The 21369-nt window shown below is 55.4% G+C and overlaps 1 protein-coding gene across 7 annotated transcripts in view; it reads left to right on the top strand.

Annotated features, from left to right (window-relative positions):
* ASAP2 (ArfGAP with SH3 domain, ankyrin repeat and PH domain 2) overlaps positions 1-21369 on the top strand; it is a 157002-nt gene that overhangs the window by 131025 nt on the left and 4608 nt on the right. For 2 of the 7 annotated variants that reach the window (XM_033838041.2, XM_033838038.2), the window contains 11 exons: positions 1533-1627; positions 6459-6648; positions 8030-8115; positions 9989-10104; positions 11110-11177; positions 12351-12464; positions 14662-14914; positions 17303-17437; positions 18934-19102; positions 20673-20722; positions 21198-21289. In XM_033838041.2, coding sequence (XP_033693932.1) covers positions 1533-1627; positions 6459-6648; positions 8030-8115; positions 9989-10104; positions 11110-11177; positions 12351-12464; positions 14662-14914; positions 17303-17437; positions 18934-19102; positions 20673-20722; positions 21198-21289 — 1368 coding nt within the window. The remainder of the gene's footprint in view (positions 1-1532; positions 1628-6458; positions 6649-8029; positions 8116-9988; positions 10105-11109; positions 11178-12350; positions 12465-14661; positions 14915-17302; positions 17438-18933; positions 19103-20672; positions 20723-21197; positions 21290-21369) is intronic. The other 5 variants (XM_033838039.2, XM_073791726.1, XM_019943306.3 and 2 more) reach the window with 5 other exon arrangements.

The raw sequence follows: 21369 nt of genomic DNA, 5'->3' as shown, positions 1-21369 counted from the left end.
GGGGCACCCGGAAGCTCTGTTCACTTGTCAAGGACAGGGAAGAGTTAGGAAGGCTCCCCACCCGATTATCAGGCTGACTGCGTGTTTCCCTTGTCCTTCGGCCTCCCTCGAGATCCCCTCTTACCTGCCACCAGGAAGTTCGGCCCTGTCTGACCCACATCCCTTTGGCTGTTGCTCCAGCCGGTCCCCCTGGAGCGAGAAGAGGCCACTGGGGCTCAGCCTTTCCTCGCAGAGAGTCCCACTCAGCCTGTGTCCACATGACTCACCGAGGGCAGAAGCACCAGAAGTGTCGCTGCTCCCACGGCATCGTTTTCAACGTGGAAGTGAAAATGTCTGTTCTCTCCAAAGCACTGGGCCCGGTGCTTCCATTCGGTTTCTTTGTTTCGTTAGATATTGAAGGGTCCGATCTCAGTCAGGTGCTGAGCTGGGTGCTGGGGTTGGGATGAAATCCGCGCTCTTAAGGATCCTGGTCACTCCAGATCCGCACATCCCTTCAGGAGCGTGCCAGGGCGGCCTGGTGTTTATCTTGTACCTGCCGCGTCCAGCACAGTGCCTGTATCAGTGAGCACTGGTGAAAACCTGCTCATTTCTGACGAGTCAGAAGGTTGATCGGCAAGTGAGGACCTTACATTGGAACAGATACACTTTTAGCGCTCTAGTTTATTGAATGCTTTTACAGAAATTATCTCATTTTATCATTATTACAACCTGGCAAGGTAGGTAGGTAGGTATCTGCATTTTATTATTAAAAAATTGAAGCTCGGGGCTTCCCTGGTGGCACAGTGGTTGAGAGTCCGCCTGCTAATGCGGGGGACACGGGTTCAAGCCCTGGTCTGGGAGGATCCCACATGCCGCGGAGCAGCTGGGCCCGTGAGCCACAACTACTGAGCCTGCGCGTCTGGAGCCTGTGCTCCGCAACGAGAGGCCGCGACAGCGAGAGGCCCGCCCACCGCAATGAAGAGTGGCCCCCAGCTCACCGCGACTGGAGAAAGCCCTCGCGCAGAAACGAAGACCCAACACAGCCAAAAATAAATTAATTAATTTAAAAAGAAATTGAAGCTCGGGTAAACTGCCTTGCCTGTGGTCACAAAGCCAGGAAATAGGACCACAATTTGAACCCGAATCTTGGCTTCCTGGCTCAGCACCCTCTCTGCTGTATGAGCCACCCCCTCACTGGTGCAAGTAAAGGCTGTTAGATCTGTTTCAGTTGGAGCGAGCACAGATTCTTTTTGGGGGGTGGGGAGAAGGGAAAGAAACTCAAGCTGGGCCGAGTTACTGCTTCTCCCTGTCCGTGGAGGCATTCTATCTAGGGGACGTTTTATGAGAACACTCTTCTGTAAGAGGCATGCTGTTTCTTATCTCTAGTTTTATGGGTACCTTTGGGGTTTGGGTTTTGTCCAGCTTCATTAAAGGCAAACCACTTTATTGCTCTGTTTCTTAGTGACCATTAAATAAATCAACTGTGTGAGTCATGTGTAGCAGTGGAAGGTATTAATAATTGAGAACCCTGAAATAGACTTTTGTTTTTGCAGCTTGCCAAGAATATTGGGAATGCAGGCTTCAATGAGATTATGGAGTGTTGCCTTCCAGCTGAGGACTCGATCAAACCCAACCCGAGCAGTGACATGTAAGTATGGGGCTGGCTGTTCTTGCTTTCTGAGCAAAGGTTGGCCTTGTCCCCGGGCCCCACCCCCCACCCCCTGCCCCGAGGCAGGGGAATAAACAAGCTTGGGTGCATCGATTGTTGCTTCTTTAGGGAAGAAATCAGCCTATGTTGTTTATAAAGTCACTTGAACCTTTTTGGATGTCCAAGTAGAAACTTGGTTTGGCAGCTTTTCTTAGGAGCCGGAGGAAAGCGGATTTGCCGGTGGGCGGGGGCGGAGGGAGTCCTGAGTGGCGCCCCCTGCTGGTGGTGTGTGGGCACCACCTTGCTTCTGCCTCAGGGCAGGGGAGTCGCTCTCCCACCTGCCTTCTCTCAGTGTGAATTCTGAGCCGCGCGGAGGGTCCGTTGTCCTAGATACATGATTATGTCCCGTTCTCTTTCCCAGTGCAAATGTCGAGCGTGTTGTTTCCTTCAAAAAGCTTTTCTTTGTTTCTGTTTTACTTTGGACACAAAACCTGATCAAGAAGCTTTCGTGCCTCATCAGGCGTCCAGCTGGCCCGCTGTGGACAGGGGAGGCCAAGTGAGAAACAGGTGATGAGGGAGAGGAGGAGGTTCATTCACCGAGACAGCCCTTCCCTGGGAGCAGCCTGAGGTAGAAGTGCTGGCAGGGCTCCCCCTGGGGCTCGGCAAGGACAGGGAGGACCAGAGGCTGGGAGAGCGTTGCAGAGAGGTGTGGTTCCCGGCCCTTGGCAGGAACATCTTGTGGGCGCCGGTCTTTGGAAGCTGAGCTCACGGGATCTGTGCTCTTCTGCGCTTGGGTGAGGTGACTTAATACGGTGAAGGAGCTTAGACAAACTAAAGGGAGGAGCAGGTACTGTGTGCGTTCCACACCCTCGCAGGTGTCGGCGTCTGAGGTGAGCGCGCGTGCGTTGGTGCTGGGTGACAGTCAGGTCACATCCGGGCCCTGGAGCAAGTGTCAGTGGGGAAGCGTTTCCTTGAGATTGGACGAGGTGCGACGTTAGATTCCAGGCACAGGGCCTATAAAGTGATGGTCCTTTCTTGATGAAGATCCGAGTTCCAAGTCTGTATCCTTACCCAGACCTGGAGAGGCAGCGCGGGACACAGAAAGCTGCATCTTTCCCGATCGTGGGACCTGGGTAGGTTCGTCAACCTCTCTGAGCCCTTTTCCTCTAAGAGAAACAGGTGCAGCCGTCGCCACCTCGCAGAGTCGCTGGGACGTGCAAAGGGGTGAAGCGGTCACGCATCTTGTGCCGGGTTGGTGTCGGCAGCCCTGCTTGCTCGCCGTGGGCGGGGGCAGTGGGGCAGCACACATGCCGGGAGCCGATTCCACACGCCCTGAAAAGTTAGGGTCCTCTCGGGGCAGGTGTCAGTTGGAGAGTTACCCCAAGGAGAGCTGACTCTTCCTGGGATACGAGAAGATCTGTTTAGGACAGGAAACATCGCGGCCCACTGCGGCACTTTACTTACTGTCTAACGGACACCTGCTCTCGCGGTGAAGGGACTGGTCTCCCGAAATGCTGTAATACTGATCAACTTTGAACAAAGCATATGGTAACTCATTTCTTCCAAGTACCAGGGGCACTTTATAAAAGCAGATCATTTGTTTACTGTGGGGCAAGATGATTCTAAAAAAATGAATACCGTCTGCTTGCGACTCTTGGATATAAACGTTGCGTCTGCATTGGGGCCCCTCCCCGCCCCCCAGCCTTGGCACAAATGAAAAGGACGTTTACTCCTCCCCCTCTTATTTTTCCAAAATGAGAGCAGATGACCAATGTGATGGCAAAATGCCACCCACGTTGATACCTCCTCAGCTGAAATCAGTCACTGGGCTGCTGTGCTCCTGTAGCACTCAGTTCTGTTTTAAAGCAGCTCATCCCACTTTACGTTGTACCGAGGTATTTACACATATTTTTCTAATACATTGCGTCTTACTCGTTTTTGTATCTCCCACCACAATGTGTTGCTTGTGGTGGGAAATACATATATAATGAATCAACGGGTCAGAGGTGAAGTCCTAGCTCTGTGGCTACTTAAATAAGCTAGTATTTTACTTCCAGATTAAATCTGGCTTTATGTCAGAGCAACACACCATCTGCAGATAAATTTGTTGAAAGGGAAGCCAAAGACCATCTCGTGGGCTGTGAATCCTCAGATGGATTTGGGGGGTGTTGAGAGATACACGTAGGCGGGAAGGGGGAGCAGCCAGGTTTGTGTCTGCTCCCAGAGGCCACAGGAGTGTTTCTCTCCTGTGACTTAGGGCCCTCGTGCACGCCCTGTCCTTCGGGAGTATAAGAAGCCCCTCTCTCTGAACACGAATGCCAAATGCATTCTTACATTAAGTTCATTGCCTTTTCTCCAAAAACCTTAGCCTTTCCCAAAAAAAGAGGGGGTGGGGGAATCGCTCCGGCAGAGTGAACTCCCTCCACGAAACCATGGGGCGTGGTGTTGCCCAGAACAGACCTGTACCTGAGCTTGTGGAGGGACGACCTTCAGGGGACGAGACCCAGAGCCCTGGACAAGTGGATAATACATTTAAAAAGTAAAGGGTCCAGTTCATCTCTAGCCCCTTCCTGACTGTCCCACAGTGATTACTGGAGCCACCTAAACCTTGACACATGTCTAGCCCCACTGCCCATCAGAAGGGACCCATAGAGGTTCATCAGACAGGTTGTCAGTTGTCAACCCCAGACGGGAACCAGGCAGCAGGCTGAGAGGCACGCTGGCTGGGAGCCCCGCAAGGAGAGCTCAGTCCAGCAAAGCAGGGCAGCCCCGAGAGCTGTCCGGCTGCTGGAGGGGACGGGCTCACAGTCACAGCACTGCTGTGAGGGTCAGATGGACAGCACATCTCAATGTGACCTGTAAGCCCGCAGCAGCTGTCCACGTGTGGGGTGATGTGTGAAGTCCACCAGCACGGTTCACACGAGGCTGCATTTAGAAACACCCAGGCAGTGGATTCATCGGGTGAGGCAGTCGGAGTGGTGTTTGCCACACTGGGAGCCTGGAGTTGACCTGCCCACTCCCGAAGCCTGGTGGGTTGACGTGGGGGGCTGGGCCCCTGACGGTAGTAGAAGCAGGTGTGGTGGGTGCAGCCCTGGTGGCAGGGTGGGAGTGAGCGGTGCCCCAGCAGAGAAGAGCTGGCGGGTCCCACCCACCTGGGCCACCACCAGCCCCTCTTCATTCTGTGCTGCCACAGTAATTACATCCGAAACCCTGGGCTAAAGGCCTCAGTGTGGCATCTCGTCTAATCCTGCAAGCAGCTGTGCTCACGATACAGAGGTCACCGGGGGTGGGGGTGGGGGAGCCTGGAGCTGGGCTGAGATCCGGCCGTGTGACCGAGAGCCAGGCCTGAGTGACTGTGCGCTCTCAGAGCTGACCACCAGCCTGCGGGGGGTGGGGGGGAAGGAACCCAGGCCCCTTCTTCTAGTTCAGCCTCCCCTGCCTGACCTTGTGAAATCTCAGTGTACCTCGCACTTTCCAGAAAGAGGGGACAGAAGAAGCAGGGGGCTCAGTCCTCTCGTGTCATTCGTCCTATATCCCTGGTAGCTCTATTGGCTAAAGTCAGGTTTTTGTATTTGGAATTTGGTTTTCCCTGACATTTTTTTTTAAGAGCTTTGTTGAACTGTAACTCACATACCATACAATTCACCCATTTAATGGACAATTTGCCGGCTTTCAGTATATTCACAGCTGAGCATCCATCACCACAAGCGATTTTCGAACATTTGTATCACCCCAGAACGAACCCCCATACCTGTTGGCCATCCCCGACTCTCTCCCCTCGCTCTCCCAGCCCTGGGCAACTGCGTACCTGTCTGCAGGTGTGCCTGTTCTGGGCATTTCAGTAAATGGGATCACACAGTGTGTGGTCTTCAGTGTTTGGCTTCTTTCATGTAACTTAACGTTTTCAGGCTTCGTCCACATCATGGGCTATGGGCTGTGTCAGTGCTTCCTTCCTTTTGTGGCTGAGTCGTATTGCATTGTATGGACACCTGTTCCTCAGCTGATGGACACTGGGTCGTTTCTTGGCACTTCTGACTTGACTGTCACGTGAAGTAATTAGTGTTTACTGTCCCTCAAAAATCGTGTCTCCATTTCTTATTATTGCTGCTGCTGTATGTTAGAGTCCTTGGAGCAAAATGCTGCGTCCTCTGGACCAGGAGCTGCTGTTTTTCTTGCTGTCTGTCTTTCAAGGTCATCGGTACTTTCCGAGGCCCTAAGGACCTGCCGTGAGCGCAGCAAACGTGTCAGCTCATTCCCTTCTCACAGGCCGTGTGCATTTGCACAGATAAGAAGACTTGAGGCCACATACTTGCACGTCAGTCTGTGGTGGGGCAGGATTTGAGCCCGGGCTTCTTTGGCTCCCCTGGAGTTGCTGGCACTCCGAGCTCCTTTGAGAGGCAGGGTCTGCACACACAAGGCCGCATGAAGGCCAGGAAATAGACCGCGAAGATGGACAGTCGTTTGGTTCGTCAGGTGTGTGGTGAGCCTGTCTGCTAGGCACGGTGCCCGCAAACAGGAAGACAGGCTTCCCATGAGGGCTGCCAGCCCCGCGACCTGGCCCCTTAGCCCTTAGACCCGGGCCTTGATTCCACTTGTCTTGGCAGCTGGAGGGTTTCTGGCCTCTTGAAAGTGCCTGGAGGCTGAGCGAACGCAGGTGCCGAGGGGGAGCCACACGGCGCCCGTTTCCCGCTTCCCGTCTTTCTGCCAATACTGCTTATTACGAGGAGGGTGGGACGGGATTTTTTTTTAAGTAGTTATAGATGAGTGGGTGTTGGGATCTGTTTGAATAGAGGCCCTTAATCATTTACGAGGCAATTATATTTGATTTCAGGAATGCAAGAAAGGACTACATTACTGCCAAGTACATTGAGAGGAAGTACGCAAGGAAAAGACACGCGGATAACGCGGCAAAACTTCACAGCCTTTGTGAGGCTGTCAAAGCAAGAGATATTTTTGGATTACTCCAAGCATACGCGGATGGTGTGGATCTTACAGAAAAAATCCCACTGGCCAATGGACATGTAAGGAAAGACCTGTAAAAACAGAAAAGAAAGGGTGAGAGGGTGGGGAGTGGCAAGGCAGTGTCAGCAGAAATGCTGACAAAGTCGTGTGACTCTGAAAGAAGAGGCAGTGGGTCCTGGGGGAGGAAATTAGTGGGTGATTCTTAAACCAGACCTGTAATGGCAGCTCTGGAAGGAAGGTCCATCCCCGGGGGAAGGAGCGTCTTCTCAGAGGCCTAAGCGCCTTCTTCTGTCGTCCGAGAGCCGCATTAGCGCCTCAGCCAGGCCTCGGCTGCAGCTCCCGAGGCCACGCCGGGAAGGAGAGCTTGGACCGGGCCTGGTGCACCGCTGTCCAGCCTGCTCCCCTTGCCCTCCTCCCTGGGGGAACTGGGCCAAGAGGGTGGGGTCTCACCGTCGGGATCCGTCCGCAGGAAACCACCAGTGTTACGGCCAGTGTGGCCTAATTCTCTTCCGTGGGTGTGCCCTTGGACGCACACTCACAGCCCCCCGGACCCTCCTAACCCTCGTGGACGCACACTCACAGCCCCCCGGACCCTCCTAACCCTCGTGGACGCACACTCACAGCCCCCTGGACCCTCCTTACCCTCAGAATAAAGGCGCATGGGACTGGGTCACCCTTAGCAGCTGAGAACGTTGTATGGAACCGTAATGTCCAGTGTTTGAGAGTAAGACAGGGAACTGCAGCCAGGGTTCCCAGGGCCGCGTATGCTCAGCTCAGAGCTGTGCTGCAGCCGAGGAGGAGGAGGGGGTGGCCCGTTGTCTCCCTCTGCCCCACGTTCCCCGTTACCTGGATCTCCCCTTGGCCTCCAGCTCCCTCCCACCCACCTACCTGAAACAGCCTTCATTCGTGACTCTTCTCTCCCACCGGCCAGAACTTCCTTCAGAAGAGGCAGGGGTAGTCATGTGCCATTTAGTAGCAACTAAAGGCAGTCCAGGTATTAGCATTGATGGCGTTATCTCTAAGTATAGAATGAAAAAATTGAACCCAGCATTTAAGACATACATTTATATTTACCCAGGGAGCAGGTTTAAGAGCCCGGGGAACCTTCCTGGAGCCTGAATGGAGACCCCTCTTACAGGCAATACCTCATGTTGAGAGGCAGGGATGAGGGCAGAAAGATCGAGAGGACTTTGCCATGAAACCCCTGAATTCCTCATTATTTCCCGTGGAGTAAGGAGGAATAGGGCCAGTCTCTAAACGCAGGTTCCCAGGGGCAGAGTTTGCCGTGGAGATTAAAGGGGCCCTTGGTATCTTAGAGGTAACGTTTTTCAAAAGAAAGATTTAGAGGCTTTTGGAAGAGAAATACACAATTTTTCTCATGTGGGACACAGAATTGAATGCTCCCCTTGGAATTCTGGGATGTTTCTGCTTGGTCTTCAGGAGCCAGATGAAACTGCCCTCCACCTAGCTGTCAGATCCGTGGACCGGACTTCTCTTCACATTGTAGACTTTCTAGTTCAGAACAGGTAGGTGCTCTAAAATCAGGGAAGGTGTTTGATTTCGTTCCTTGGTGTTTCTGAGAATGGAGCCAGGGGTTGCCCCATTGCTTTAGTTGTGTGGCCAAGATGCTGGAATTTCCCTGGGTCTGAAGAGGAATCATGGGACAGGGACAGTGCTGCCAGGTGTGGAGTGTTCGGATGCAATCCTAATAAAGCCCCCTCCCGGGGTCTGCGAGGTCCCGCCTCTAGTGTCTGGGACTCAGGGAGACGCCCCGTCGATAGCCCTGCTGAATTCCGAGCCCCGGGAAAGCAGCCTCTGTCTGTGGCCCCCACGACCACCCCTTTGCTTGTGCCGTGAGGTGCGGGTCCCACGAGGTCCAGGCGGGGCCCCCTGAGCAGAGCGGGAGGGAAGCAGGAAGCAGAGATCCTCCTCCAGCCGCTGGCCGAGCTGACGTTGTAAACCGCAACTCGGGGTGGTGGGCTTTCTGCGTGGTTGGAAAAGCTGTTATTTTTAATTAGAAGTTGACTTTAGAGAGGACATGCGCAGACGGCGTCCCTGGCCCCAGCAGTCCCATTTGGTGCGTTCTGCCTCGCTTGGTGCGGGGCCTCCCTGGCAGCTGAAGGCCAGTGGTGAAGCCCCGGCAAGGAGCATCCTGACTGCCTGAGCCTGGCGTGGGTGGGTGGGTGGCTGCTGGAGGGGCCGGTGCTGGTTAAAAGCCACAGGAATTGGCTTCAGATGGAATAGAAGATCCCAAAGTGCAGAAGCAAGGAGAGATTTTTTGCATTTTGTATCTTCTGCCGTTCCCGGCTGTCTTCAGAAGAAGAAATGGCCAGAGGTAGAGGAGCTTGGGAGGCAGCTCCTTCCCCGGGAGCCGGGAGTTCTCTGGATGCCTGGGGGAAGCTGTCCTCTGATGGAGCCCGAATGCTGTCCCCGCGCCAGCAGCGTGGCAGGGGCCAGCTCCGTGAGCAGCTGAGCGGTACCATCCCCCTCAGTGCAAATTCTCGGGGGCAGGAGAAGCGGAATCCTGGTTTCTTTTCTTCCAGAATGGGAGGAGGACAGCAGGAGTAGAGGGGAGATCAGAAGCGAGGCTCCTTTTTCACACTGAGAACGTAGCTGCTTTAAAAAAGAAAGGGAGGGCGGGAGGAAGGAGTAAGTGTGGCTGGTTTCCTGCTGATGGGAGCTGCGGGCATCACCTCCTGATGGGCACGCTCCTGTTCCCACATGTCTGTCCAGCTCCGAACAGGCCCAGGGCCACCTCCACCAGTGGGGTGAGTGGCTTGTCCTGGGATCTCCTGGTTTTGTTTTGTGTTGGAAGAATCTTTGTGGTCTCCTCACGGTTCCCCCATAGCCTGTTTTCAGGGCAGCTCAGAGGAGCCTGGGGACTCCGAACTTTGGAAGAGCGGCTTTTCCCCTTCCTGGCAAGAGTGTTGTTAGTAAGATGAGAGAAGCTCACCCCGTCCTTCTGTGTGGGACAGACTGGGCAAGTCACGCAGGCTTCCTAAGGCCCAGACGGGCACTGCCAGTGAAGCAGGAGGGATGCCAGGTTCACCTGCCTGTGCCCCCGCTCAGGTGCGCACAGGTGCCTTGCTCCGTTTCTGGCGGGCTCTGCCACTGTTGTTTATTCCCCGATGGCCTTAAGCCAAGGCCTCCTCCTGCCCACAGGCAGGGCTGGTGCTGTGGGCCCCCCACCCCGGAGGAGGATTGAGAGAAACCCTGCCCTCCGTGAACCCGAGTTCTGGCTTCCTCTCCCAGGGAAGGAAAGCAGCCATGCCCATCGTTCGCATATTGTCTGTGGCTGCGTTCAAGCCACCCTGGCCGAGCTGAGAGTCCCTGCCCGGGCAGCCCCAGTCCTCTGGCCTGTGCCTCACTGTTCTCTTTCTCTGTTCCCGTCCTTGCCAGTGGGAACCTGGACAAACAGACGGGCAAGGGCAGCACGGCCCTGCATTACTGCTGCCTGACCGACAGCGCCGAGTGCCTGAAGCTGCTGCTGCGGGGCAAGGCCTCCATCGGCATCGGTGAGCCTCCCCGCGCCGCCCCGTGCAGCTCCTGGTGCGGGGCTCTGGGCAGAGCCGGGGAGTCAGTCCCGCCCTGCGAGGCTGCTGTGGTCTCGTGCTCAGCAGCAGTTTCCCTCTGCTGTCTTGTAGGCTTGCCGTCATGTGCAGGCATTTTCTGAGAGGCAGAGGATGGCCCTGCAGCTGTCGCTGGTACCCAGGTGACCTGGACCAGGTTTGGGCATCTCGCCCTCCTGTTCCTGACCCCCACCTGGGATCATGCTGAGCCCCTCACTGGCTCTGGGTGGGCATGTTTACTGGTGAGAGTCACTGTTCACTGCCCCTCTGTTCACTGGCACCAAGCCTCCTCCACGAGGGACCCACATCTGCTTGGCCTTCATCCCTCCCTCCCCTGTGGGACCCTGACCTGTAGCCGGCCAGGCACAGTCTAGCCCGAGGGTGTCCGGCTGTGATGCTGTCCTGAGGTGGAGCTTTTGAAGAACTGTTAAACGGAGAGCAACGAGCAGAGAGAAGGCACATGCCTGCTTGCGAGCCAAGTTGGGTTTTTTTCTTTTTTAATTAATCATTAAATCTCATTGACTGAGGCTCATTTAGAAGAAAATACACAATTCCAAATCTTCAGACTGCTTAAAAGGAGGTGTAAGGTCTTCTACAGTCGGCTGCCTGGAACTAGATGAGCAGTGCTTTTGCTTAGAGAATTACCGTGAACTGCTTTATTCAACAACTTGTGCCTTGGATATTTATTTCCACTAGTTGGCTACTTCAGTGGTTTTATCTTCATTAGATTAGCTCAAACCTTGTCTTATAAAACCTTACCGACTGCACACTGCTGCAGTTCTGTGCGATTTCAGGACAGTTCAGCACCGACTGGGGCGAACTAGCTGGACTTCACTAGTCGTGCTCGGCTCCGATTGGTGCTGCTTCGCCGGGTTCTTTTTAATTGCCTCTCAGTGTCAGACCTCTGCTTGCTTTTGCCGTAACACGTCTGTTCGTTCCCCCGCCTCTTAGCTAACGAGTCAGGAGAGACGCCGCTGGACATCGCCAAGCGCCTCAGGCACGAGCGCTGTGAGGAGCTGGTGAGTGTCCCACCACCCGGCACGGACAGGGTGGAGTTGGGGACGCCGCTCCCTGGGGAGGGCTCTCTCGGAGCCTGCAGGAGGGTCCTGAGCAGATCCCAGTGGCGTAGAGGGGATGGCTTGGAGAAGGTGTCCTGGGGCCCCTTAGAGAGGAGGTGACCATCCCCCCCTGTGGTGACACTCAGAACACGAGTCAGTATGTGCTGGTGGCGCATGTTGACGGCGGCCTTGGCTTCGTCTGGGGTGAGTGGAGCTGAGGCCCCTCTGGGTCAGGCCGGGTTTACAGGGGGCTCCACCGCTGCAGCTTGGGAAGGTCACGCCAGCTCTCTCCGCCGTTGCCTTGTGTGTGAAGGGGGCTCAGGCATACCAGTTCGCAGGTTTTTGGGGGGAATCGTTGTTGAACTCTGCAGAGCAGTGGGCACAGAGTAAGTGCTCAGTCCATGGCACCATTAACAGTCGGTGCTGCAGAGCTGTAGGACTGCTAACAGGTATTATCCTAAGCACTTCATGTCTAATAACTCATTTAATCTTGATAATTACCGTAAAGCATTAATTAATAGGTACCTACTGTTACCCCATTTTACAGATGAGGAGACAGGTACGGAAGGGTTAAGTAAGTCGCCCAAGACCACATGGCTGCTGTCTGGCTTTGGAGAAAAGTCAGACCCTAATGTGCTAAGGCACCCATTTATCTCATGGATTAACTTCTCTCCTGTGCACCTAGAATGGAACCAGCTCTCCACCTTCCTGGAGAGAATTGAGAAGCTGGTCATTCACGTCATTTTCCGCAGGGCTTCATTCCCTCGTGCTGGTCAGGAAAAGCGGGGTTAACAGTTAGTGGACACGTTCCTTCTCCTCAGATTGAGATGCTCCCGCGTGCAGTTGTGGGTACCGGCAGGCTGACCGTCACCCTTTAGATCTCAACCCCTTGGCGGCGTGCTGCAACTTTGCAGCTTACAAAGCGCTAAATGGGGGTGGTCGGGCTTGAGCTTCAAGGTTATCTGTGGATTAGGGAGTGTGGGGGCTTGACCTGAGACGCAGCGAATTGTATAAGCCAGCCTCACACTGGGGTGCAGGCTCCCTGCCCGCTACCTCTTGGCCATGTTGGTGGACACCCGCTTTACAAGGCCGAGTATTTGAACAGCGTCACCGACAGTGCTTTGTTGTTCTCAGCTGACCCAAGCCTTATCTGGAAGGTTTAATTCTCACGTTCACGTCGAGTATGAATGGCGACTGCTCCATGAAGACCTGGATGAGAGCGATGACGACGTGGATGAGAAGCTGCAGGTCTGTGCCAGCTTGGGGAGTGCTGAGAGTGTCAGGATCAGCGGCCTTCAGAGCGGCGTGGGTCCTGGCCTGTAGTTAGGGTAGAGAGCTGTTTGCAGAAAACGAAATACGGTTTACTTTTTGCTTCCAGTGATCTCAGTAGGTTTGTGGTTTTACCCTTCCCCTAACTGCCTCCTGTCTCCCAGCTCCTACAGACGTGACTATGAACGAACAATAACTATGTAATCAGAGGCAGCTTCTCGCCTTCTGATACGAAGGAAAGATACAGAGAGCCTTGGATTTTGGGGGATTTTAGAGGGATCTCTCTCTCTATGGATAATGTGATAAAGAGCCAGCTTCCCCCAGAAGCAGTGACCATGTTCACCTAGTTGATCTTTAAAACCTTCGCTGAAGTCACTGACCCTTAGAGATCATTGGGTCCAACTCATTCCTTTATTAGATGGGGTCATTCAGGCCTCAGGAGAGGGGATGTCTTGGCCACAGGGAAGCCAGTATTTGGAGACCAACCTGGGGCTCTTGCCTCCTGGTCCAGCCTCTCCTCATGACGCTCTCTGTCTTGTGCACTTGAGGGCACCCCTGGAAGGCTGCCACCTTCACACGGGCTCAGAGTCAGACCCAGGAAGACTGACTCCAAAGCCCATACGCCTAGCTGCTGTGAAATTAGTGGGAAAGCCGGGTGTAACGTTTTAATTTTTACTGTAGGATTTTAATGTCCTGATGTGTATTGATGTCTGATTATTTATATATGGCATTTCCGAAACCTGTTGGACTATCCCGGTTTATGGAGCAGTTAGTATCCGTACTTACGGTTTCTTGGAATAAGAAATTTCTGAGTTAGCTGTAAAACGGCATCAAAGTGAGGGGAGCTGGCTATTTCACGCTAGAGTTGCCTTTACAAGGGGAGAAGGTTTGAAACACCTGCCCTGGAGCGAGTGCCTCTTGGTCAGGCACACGTCACATTCCCGGGGTTGTGCAGGCAGTGACTTGGCAGGTGCCGTGGACCCAGTGAAAGCCCGGCAGCGGCGCTGACACTCGTCCCCACCCCTTCAGCAGAGAGCGGCGGGTGGTGGTTTGCACAGCCATGGGCTTTGTTGGAATTTAAACTGTGTATGAAGAGCCACTGGCCACTGAGCTCCTCGTACTGGAGCTGGGCGTGAGCCGTTGGTTGGCCAGAGCCTTGGCCAGGCGGGCGGGCGGGCGGTCCCGTGAGGGGAGGAGGCGGTGACTGCCGATACTGATACCTGCTAAGCTCCGGGCACAGTGCCGGCAGTTAAAGTCAGACCCACTGGGGAATTCCCTGGCGGTCCAGTGGTTAGGACTCCACACCCTCATTGCCAAGGGCCCAGGTTCAGTCCGTGGTCGGGGAACTGAGAATCCCGCATGCCGCGTGGCGAGACCAAAAAATAAAAATAAAAGAATAAAGTTAGCCCCACTTATCAGATGAGAAATAGGATCAGGAAGGTTAATTTGCTCAAGATCACAGCTATTATAACGAAGCTGACTTTGAAATACAAGTTCCATCTAATTAATTCCATGGTTCCATGCACATGGCTTTCAGGTGGAGTAGGGGTCAGCAGACTCGTAAAGGGCCAGATAATAAATGTTTTAGGCTTTGTTGCAACTCCTTAGCTCTGCCAGGGTGGCTTGACGGCAGCCACAGACAATATGCAAATGATGTGATGGGCGTGGCTGCTGTCTAATAAGACTTTATAAGAACGGGTTGTGGCCCCAATGGGCCGTGATTTGCTGACCCCTGAGTTAGAGGACTCTTAAGAGTTCCAGTTCCTACGGGAAGAAGACGTTGATCTCCCCCGAATTAGCCGTATGGCGGTTGGGGATCCGCTGTGGCCGTGCGTGCCTAGAGCAGCTGCACTGTTCTGCCGTCAGAGAAGGGTGTTTACGGAGGGGACACGCAGTGAAATACAGAGCTAGGCTGAGGTAACTGGATGGTCAAGGTGAAACAGCTTATATTTTAAATTCTTCACAGAATGAAGAATTGTAAGTTTTTGTAAATCATGGCTTTTTTTCGTGTGTGTGTTTCCGTTAAGGGACATGGTACGAGTGAGTTTTAGGTTTTGCGGCTGTCATGTGACAGTAAAAATGCACCGTGCCCAGGTGTTAGACTGCTGTGCCTGAGGCTGTACCCAGTGCGTCAGCGCGTCTGTATTTCACACACCTCCGCCCACTACCCCCGCAGCCCAGTCCCAGTCGGCGAGAAGACCGGCCCGTCAGCTTCTACCAGCTGGGCTCCAGCCAGCTGCAGTCCAACGCCGCATCTCTGGCCAGAGACGCCGCCAGCCTGGCCAAGGACAAGCAGAGGAGCTTCGTGCCCAGCATCTTGCAGAACGAGACGTACGGAGCCATCCTGAGCAGCAGCCCACCGCCCGCCCAGCCCGCGGCCCCCAGCGCCGCCAGTGCTCCCCCGCTGCCCCCGCGGAACGTTGCCAAAGGTACTGAGCTGTTGGTGGCCCCTGGATGCACGAGCGGTGTCGTTGGGATTTTGCTTTGGGGAAGCTGTAGTTGCTTTGTGTGGGCCAGCTTCAGGACATGTTTTTTCATTTGGGGTCCTTTGTTTTGTACTTACGTTGTTTGCTTCTTAAAAGAACTCCGTCATTCTTGGGATGGTGGTAGAGTGTCTTGACTCCATTCTCGTTCTGGGCAGGGGTGTGGCACGTGTGACTCGAGGGATGCAGGGACGCCACCAGGGTAGGCCTGAGATGGAGGGGTCAGCACCTGCTGCTGGTCCCTGGATGTTTTCCTGCAGACCTTTTTCCTGGTCCTTTTCTCTTTGCGGTCCGCCCCTCTCTACCACTCCCTTTGCCTTCATTCTTTCCCTTTTTATCTTTCTCCGACCTGTACTCGGCCAGCTTGTGGCATCCGATTATTTCCTATCTCTGTGATCCCCATGGAATGAAGGATAAAGAGATGCTAATTTGGGAAACGGTGCTCAGCCTAACTAAAAATACGAAATAGTCCCCGAGGGTCCTACCAGCGCCTTAAGTGCCAAAGCTTCCTGTGCTAACCTCAGTCGCAGCACAGTGAGTTTGACTCAACAGATGCTGTTTCTTGTTTTTATAAAAATGGAAACTTAAGCCCCCAGAGGTTTAGTGATTTGCCCAGCACTGAAGGCCCACTGGCCATGATGCTCCCTGAAGCAGGTCCCGCAAGTAGCCAGGCCAGCTCTGGGCTGGGGCCTCCAGAGGGCTTCCCAGGGGACCGGGGGCAGGAGCCTCCATGGGGCGTGATGTCTGGGCCCACGGCTGCTGTAGGCCGATGGTGGTCCCAAAAGTAAATCCCAAGTTGCATTTGCGCGGGAGCTGCTCTCCGGCAGAGGCGTGTAGGCGCGTGACCGTGGTGCTGCGAGCCCCGGGAGGGAGGAGTACGCACATCTGCCGTCCTGTGGGGTCTGTGCTCACAGTGTGGGGTGGCTGTGCCCACCGCCGCCCCCCAGCTGCTCTGAGTGTATTGCAGACCCTCCCACACGGCTCTGCCCCCAGTGCTCAGGGAGGCAGAGAAGGCTAATGAGCCTCCTGTCTGGGTCACCGAGCCACACGCCTTAGGAGCGGACCCACGCTGCACGGGGCAGACCCCTGAAACCCGCCTGTCACCGCCCACAGGGTCCGTTCGTCCAGGGCACCCAGGCCTGACCGGGAGGTCCCTCAGCAAGGAAGGAGGTCACGTCCCCCAGCTGCGAGGGGCCGGGGCAGGCGGGGGCCGCTGCGGTGGCTGGGGCCTTGTGGGTGCGTCTCGTTGCCTCCCCCCAGATCCCAGTGCCTGTGTTTATCTCCACCCCATTGGTGACTTTTACTGACTGTGTGTGCCATGTTAGGAAAGATTTTATTTTGCTCCGTTGGGCCATATAAGAGAAATAGAAAGCTGTTTACCTCTATTTCTTGTTTTCTTAAAATCTTAGGATGAGAAAGTTTGGGTTTTTTTCCCCCCATTTCTTTCTGCCACTCCCACCGTTAGCTCTGTCTCTTCCTTTGGTGACGGAGATTACCCTTCATCCCTGCCAGCCCCCCAAAGGGTACCTTTGTTCTCCGTCTGTTCCATGCTCGATCCACGAGGAGTCCCCACACAACAAGCAGGACGGGATTGATGTTCTCGGGCCCTGCATGGAGGAGGACGTTGTCCACGGCAGACGTGTGAAGGCTCCCTCTGACCCCGGGTGGGCCCTGTGCGGGTGTGGCCTGCTTCCATCTCCAGGCCCAGCCTCGGACACGGTCATGCCTGTGCCCTGAGCAGATGCTGCTCCCTGAGGAGGAGCTTTGTGGGCAGAGGAAGGGTGTGGCCAGGACAGTGCCATCTCCCTGGTGTGCCACCTGAGCTGACTTTCAGCCAGAAACGTGTGCCCCTCACCAGGTATCTTTGATTTGCAGCCTTCTCTCCACGTGCTCTGAGGACAGGTGCCCCCCTGTGCGAGGTGGTGACCCCACAGGGAGGACTGAGATGGGTAGAGACAAGCAGACGTCCTGTCCCCGAGTGCAGTGCTCAGGAGGCTCACTGTGGTCATCATTTCCCACTTCAAACAGTGTTTAAATTTGAGAAATAAAATTGGTAAGACTGAGAAGACCAACTGGGAATTTTCCCCGGAGCATCGCTGGTTCGGTGTGTATTGGTATCTGTCTTCCAGATACCAGAAACAAGAATTTTTTTAAAATCAACGTCCTATTTGTGGCCTTAATGTTATTCTGGAAGGGTCATGTGTACCATTTTATAGGGGAGAGGATCAATAATGCAGTGTTCTGTTTCTGTTTTTGTTCTGTGCTCGTGCGTGTGCGTGCGTGTGCATGCCTGCGTGTGCACGTGCGTGCGTGTGCATGTGCGTGCGTGTGCAGTCCAGCCAGCCTCCTCAGCTAACGCCCTGTGGAAGACAAACTCTGTAAGTGTGGACAGTGTAAGCCGGCAGCGATCTTCGTCAGATCCGCCAGCTGTCCATCCACCGCTGCCCCCTCTCCGCGTGACATCTACCAGTACGTTTTTTTCCTTTTTCCTTTCTCGCTGTTGGGCTTTATGCAGCTGGATGGCTGGGGGGGGTCTCTCGGCAGCCACTCGCTGCCGGCTGCCCGGCGCTGCCTGGGGGCCTGTGGCTCTTCTGTGGCCCCAGCCCTGCGGCCGCTGCCCCCCAGCGGCGGACTCCTGTCTGCCTCACACCCCACGGGGGCCCTTCACTCTCCTGCTCTGTCTCCCGAGCACTTCAGCAGCATTTCTGTCTCTCACACATTGGCCCCGGGGCTGCCTTTGGCCATTGGGTGGTTCTCGATGCTGGGCTGTGTTCCTGTGGATTATAATCTGGTCTGTGCTCTGCCCTTCAGTGTCACATGTCTGTGAGAGTCTCAGCACCCGGGGAAGGGGAGGGGCTTTTTTCCAGCTGCGAGGTTGGTGGGGGGTCGACTGGAGGGGGGGCCGAGGTCTGGACGCTGTAGGAGGGAGGGGCTCTGGCATCGCGGGCTCAGGGGTGCTTTGAGGGCACTGAGGGTTTTCCCTGGTTCCCCCGGTTTCCTCACCCGGAGTTAAGGGGGGAGAAGCCCAGCCCTGGCTGCGGTCGGTGTCGTACGCGCACTGGAGGCGGAGCGGGCACGGGGTCTTCGGGACGCTGGGGCGGGGGGCATCCAGCGGGTCTCAGAAGCCCACTTTCGCACTCGCAGTCTGGCGTCCCGGGGGCTGTACCTCTGCATGCTAGAGTCTGCCTTTTGACTTTCCCTTTAAAGCCGAGAAAGGAGAGAAGAATGGCAAAAGGAAAGAAGGGTTAAGCCGACCCCTCCCTGGTCAGCCGGCTCCCTGCGCCCGCTGCCCTGGGAGAGAGGGGCTGCCGGGTCCATGGGTATCAGCGTCCAGGTCCGGGGCAGGTCACCGCCCCCCGCCGCGACCGCGGGACACGAACGCCGGACGTTGAGGGGAGGGCTGCTGTTGGCCGGGGAGACGGGGAGGAGGCGTGGCCTCGAGGCGGGGCTCCCTGCCTCACTGGCCCGTGCGCTTGGGGACAGCAGCGGCCTCCTCACCTGTGAAACGTAGAGAGTGATACAGCTCGTCCCGCTGCCCCTTCGCGGACCGGGAGCCTTTCCAGCTAGTTCTTCGCAGCCTTTCCTCAGACTGACCGGCCAGCGGCATGGGTGGGGCCCGGCCAGCAGCATGGGTGGGGCCCCGGGGCGGGACCGGCGCCAGACCCAGGCCGGGCCTCCTGCTGCCGCTTCTCCAGGTCCCCGTGGAGGGCGGAAACCCACAGCGGGTTCTAGCTGAGAAAATACTCCCAGGCTCATAGAGGCATTTTAGTCCCAACCTGAGGCTCGGAAAGACTCCCCGCCAGCACTGTTTTCCGAAAATCGTCAATGAAAGTAGGTTTTTTCCTTACGAGGTAGGTAGGGGAAGGAAAAAGGAAGCCCTTATCGCAAGAGCCTCGGGTGAGAAGGCTGGGAGGGGGCGCCTGAAGTGTGACCCTCCGCGTTTCTGTTCTTTCCTCTCTCCGCAGACCCCCTGGCTCCCACGCCGCCCCCTCCGGTAGCAAGAACGCCCAGTGTGCTGGAGGCCTTGAGCCAGCAGAGCAAGCCGGCGCAGCCCGGGCTCCCGCCCAGCAAAGCCCCGCCGCCGCTGCCGCCGCAGCTGCCCAGCCGCCTGCCCCAGAAGAGGCCTGCTCCCGGGTAACGGCCGCTCCTCTGCGTGCCCCTCGGGCCGGGCCAGCTCGGCTGTCCTTGCTTCCCAGGGGCACCAGCCCCGTAACTTCACCTGCTGAGGTTTCTCTGAACGTTTGAAATCTTCCATGTCTCTACTACTGTGACCCCTAAGGTCAAGTGTTACATAACTAAGTGGTTATGCTTCAGGTGTCTAAAAAATAATCAAGAATGTTTAAAATGCAAAAAACTTCATACCGATGTACATCTTATATCCACGTGATGATTTTAGATTTCCGTTCAGTACAGACACCAGGATTTGGGGAGTTAAAGTTCTCAAGACATGAGGCCTCTAGGTCTTATTTGTTGGTCGCTCACAGGGTTATCTCGACTACATGGACCCTCTGTAGTGCAGGACATGTATTTCCTACAAACAAGGACATTCTCCTACATACACACAGTACAACCAGCAAAATCAGGAAATTAACATGGATGCTACCTTCCCAACTCAGACTCCAAGTTTAGACACACGTAATACCTAAATACCGTCCTTTACTACAGAGGAATCCAGTTATGGCTCCCAGTCTGGATCTTTATGGTGGAAAAATGGTTCCTTTTTACTGGAAATGACATTTAGAAGCCAAGATCTGGGTGCTTAGTGTCTTCTTGGCTGTTGGAGTGTCACTGCGCTCAGGCCGGCCCTCTGAGTGGTCAGAACTGGGGACACACACACACACACACGTGTGTGTGTGGAGAGCCGTTTGTCCCTGGCTTGTCCCCATCTGCCTCTTCTGCCCTCCATCCCCTCCCATCATATGTCAGGCCCCAGTTGTGTGTCTGGCTCTGTGCAGAGAACTGGAATAGGGTTCCTCTCGGCTCATCACAGACATTCTTGTCACTTGTCCTTACTTTGAGAGTTGACAGAACTGGTGTCGCACCTTTTGCAGGTGGAAATGCCAACTCACAGAAACACGTTTATCCAGGCCCACCCGGCAAGCCTGAGTTAACAGACCGCTGTCTGCCAGCCCCGGGAGCCCCTTACCTGCGTGTCCCTTCCTGTGGTGCTGGGACGTGCCGGGCCCGGGGTTCATGGGGCAGGGTGTGCTGAGCCATGTCAGTCACGGTGGTTAATAGGCAGCAGGGGTCACAGAGTACAGAGGCATGGATAACGCGGGCCAGTGGTGCTTGGACAGGTCCTGGCAGAGCCACCAGGGCCCTGGGGTTGATACTGCCCCACCTGACGTAGGAAGAGACCCAGGCCGCGCGGGGAGGGGATGGGGCACATCACGGCTAGAGCTGGTTGGTGGTGCCCAGTTTCCAGCCCAGACCCGGGGCATTGGCAACGGGCTCACATGGGACAGGAGAGCCTCAGGAGGAGCCTGGTTTGGGAGTCGGGAACCTTCGATCTAGCGCTGCCCTCTGGACCTCTCATGCTTCCTTTTTCCAAAAAAAAAAAAGAGGTAGTTGGATGGCAGGTGATGAAATCAGGTCAACCATTTTCAACTCGAACACAGGTCCTTTAGAAAAGGGAGTGAGGCGGAGCGGTAGCGTGCCTGGCAGGCCTCGGGCACCAGTGAATCTATTTTCCCCTTCTTTGTAGGCCTGACAAGTCAAGCCCACTGATCAACAAAGGCCAGCCAAGAGGACCTGGTAATTATTCCACGTGAAACTGGGCTACTTTCTGCTGGGTCTCGGGGGCAAAGTGGAGGGTGTTTTCCAGCTGTGGTGAACCCCTGGGTCAGGCCCACTGTCCTGCCCTGGCAGCCACCCTGCCCTCGCAGAACCTCTGGCGCCCCTGCTCCTGGGCTGCTCTGTCCCACGCCCCGCATTCCTGTCCCCCTCTGTCGATGGGGACGGGGGTGTGGGGGAGCCCTGGCGGGGTCTGGGAGTCATTGGAGGAGGTTATGGCATCTGCCTCACTCTGTGACACCTGCAGGCCGGCACACTCTAGGGAGGTTGCGTGGAAGTCACAAGGTTCTTTGGCCTTTAGGGGACTTTCCCTCAACAGTTAGGAAATCTCAGGCAAGTTGCCTTGTGGCTATGAGAGACGGCGTTTATGTCGTTTCTATGTCATGGTGTTGACTGAGGGGGCATATTGTGAAGTCCGTTCATTTTGGCCCTAAAGCAGTGGATCTCTCTGGGACAGAAACTCTGGGTCCTCTGTCCAACGCCGTGGTCACGCAGCCCCCGGCGCCCATGCCCAGGAAGTCACAGGTGGTAAGCGGACGAGCCCCTTCCTTTCTGCCTCTTTGCCCTGGCCAGGAGCGGGTGGGTTATCATCCAAGGGCTCAGAGGAA

This window comes from Tursiops truncatus, chromosome 14 (assembly GCF_011762595.2).
Source record: "Tursiops truncatus isolate mTurTru1 chromosome 14, mTurTru1.mat.Y, whole genome shotgun sequence".
Classification (NCBI taxonomy): Eukaryota; Metazoa; Chordata; class Mammalia; order Artiodactyla; family Delphinidae; genus Tursiops; species Tursiops truncatus.
Note: the sequence above shows the minus strand (reverse complement) of the source record. Positions and strands in the feature narration are given on the sequence as shown.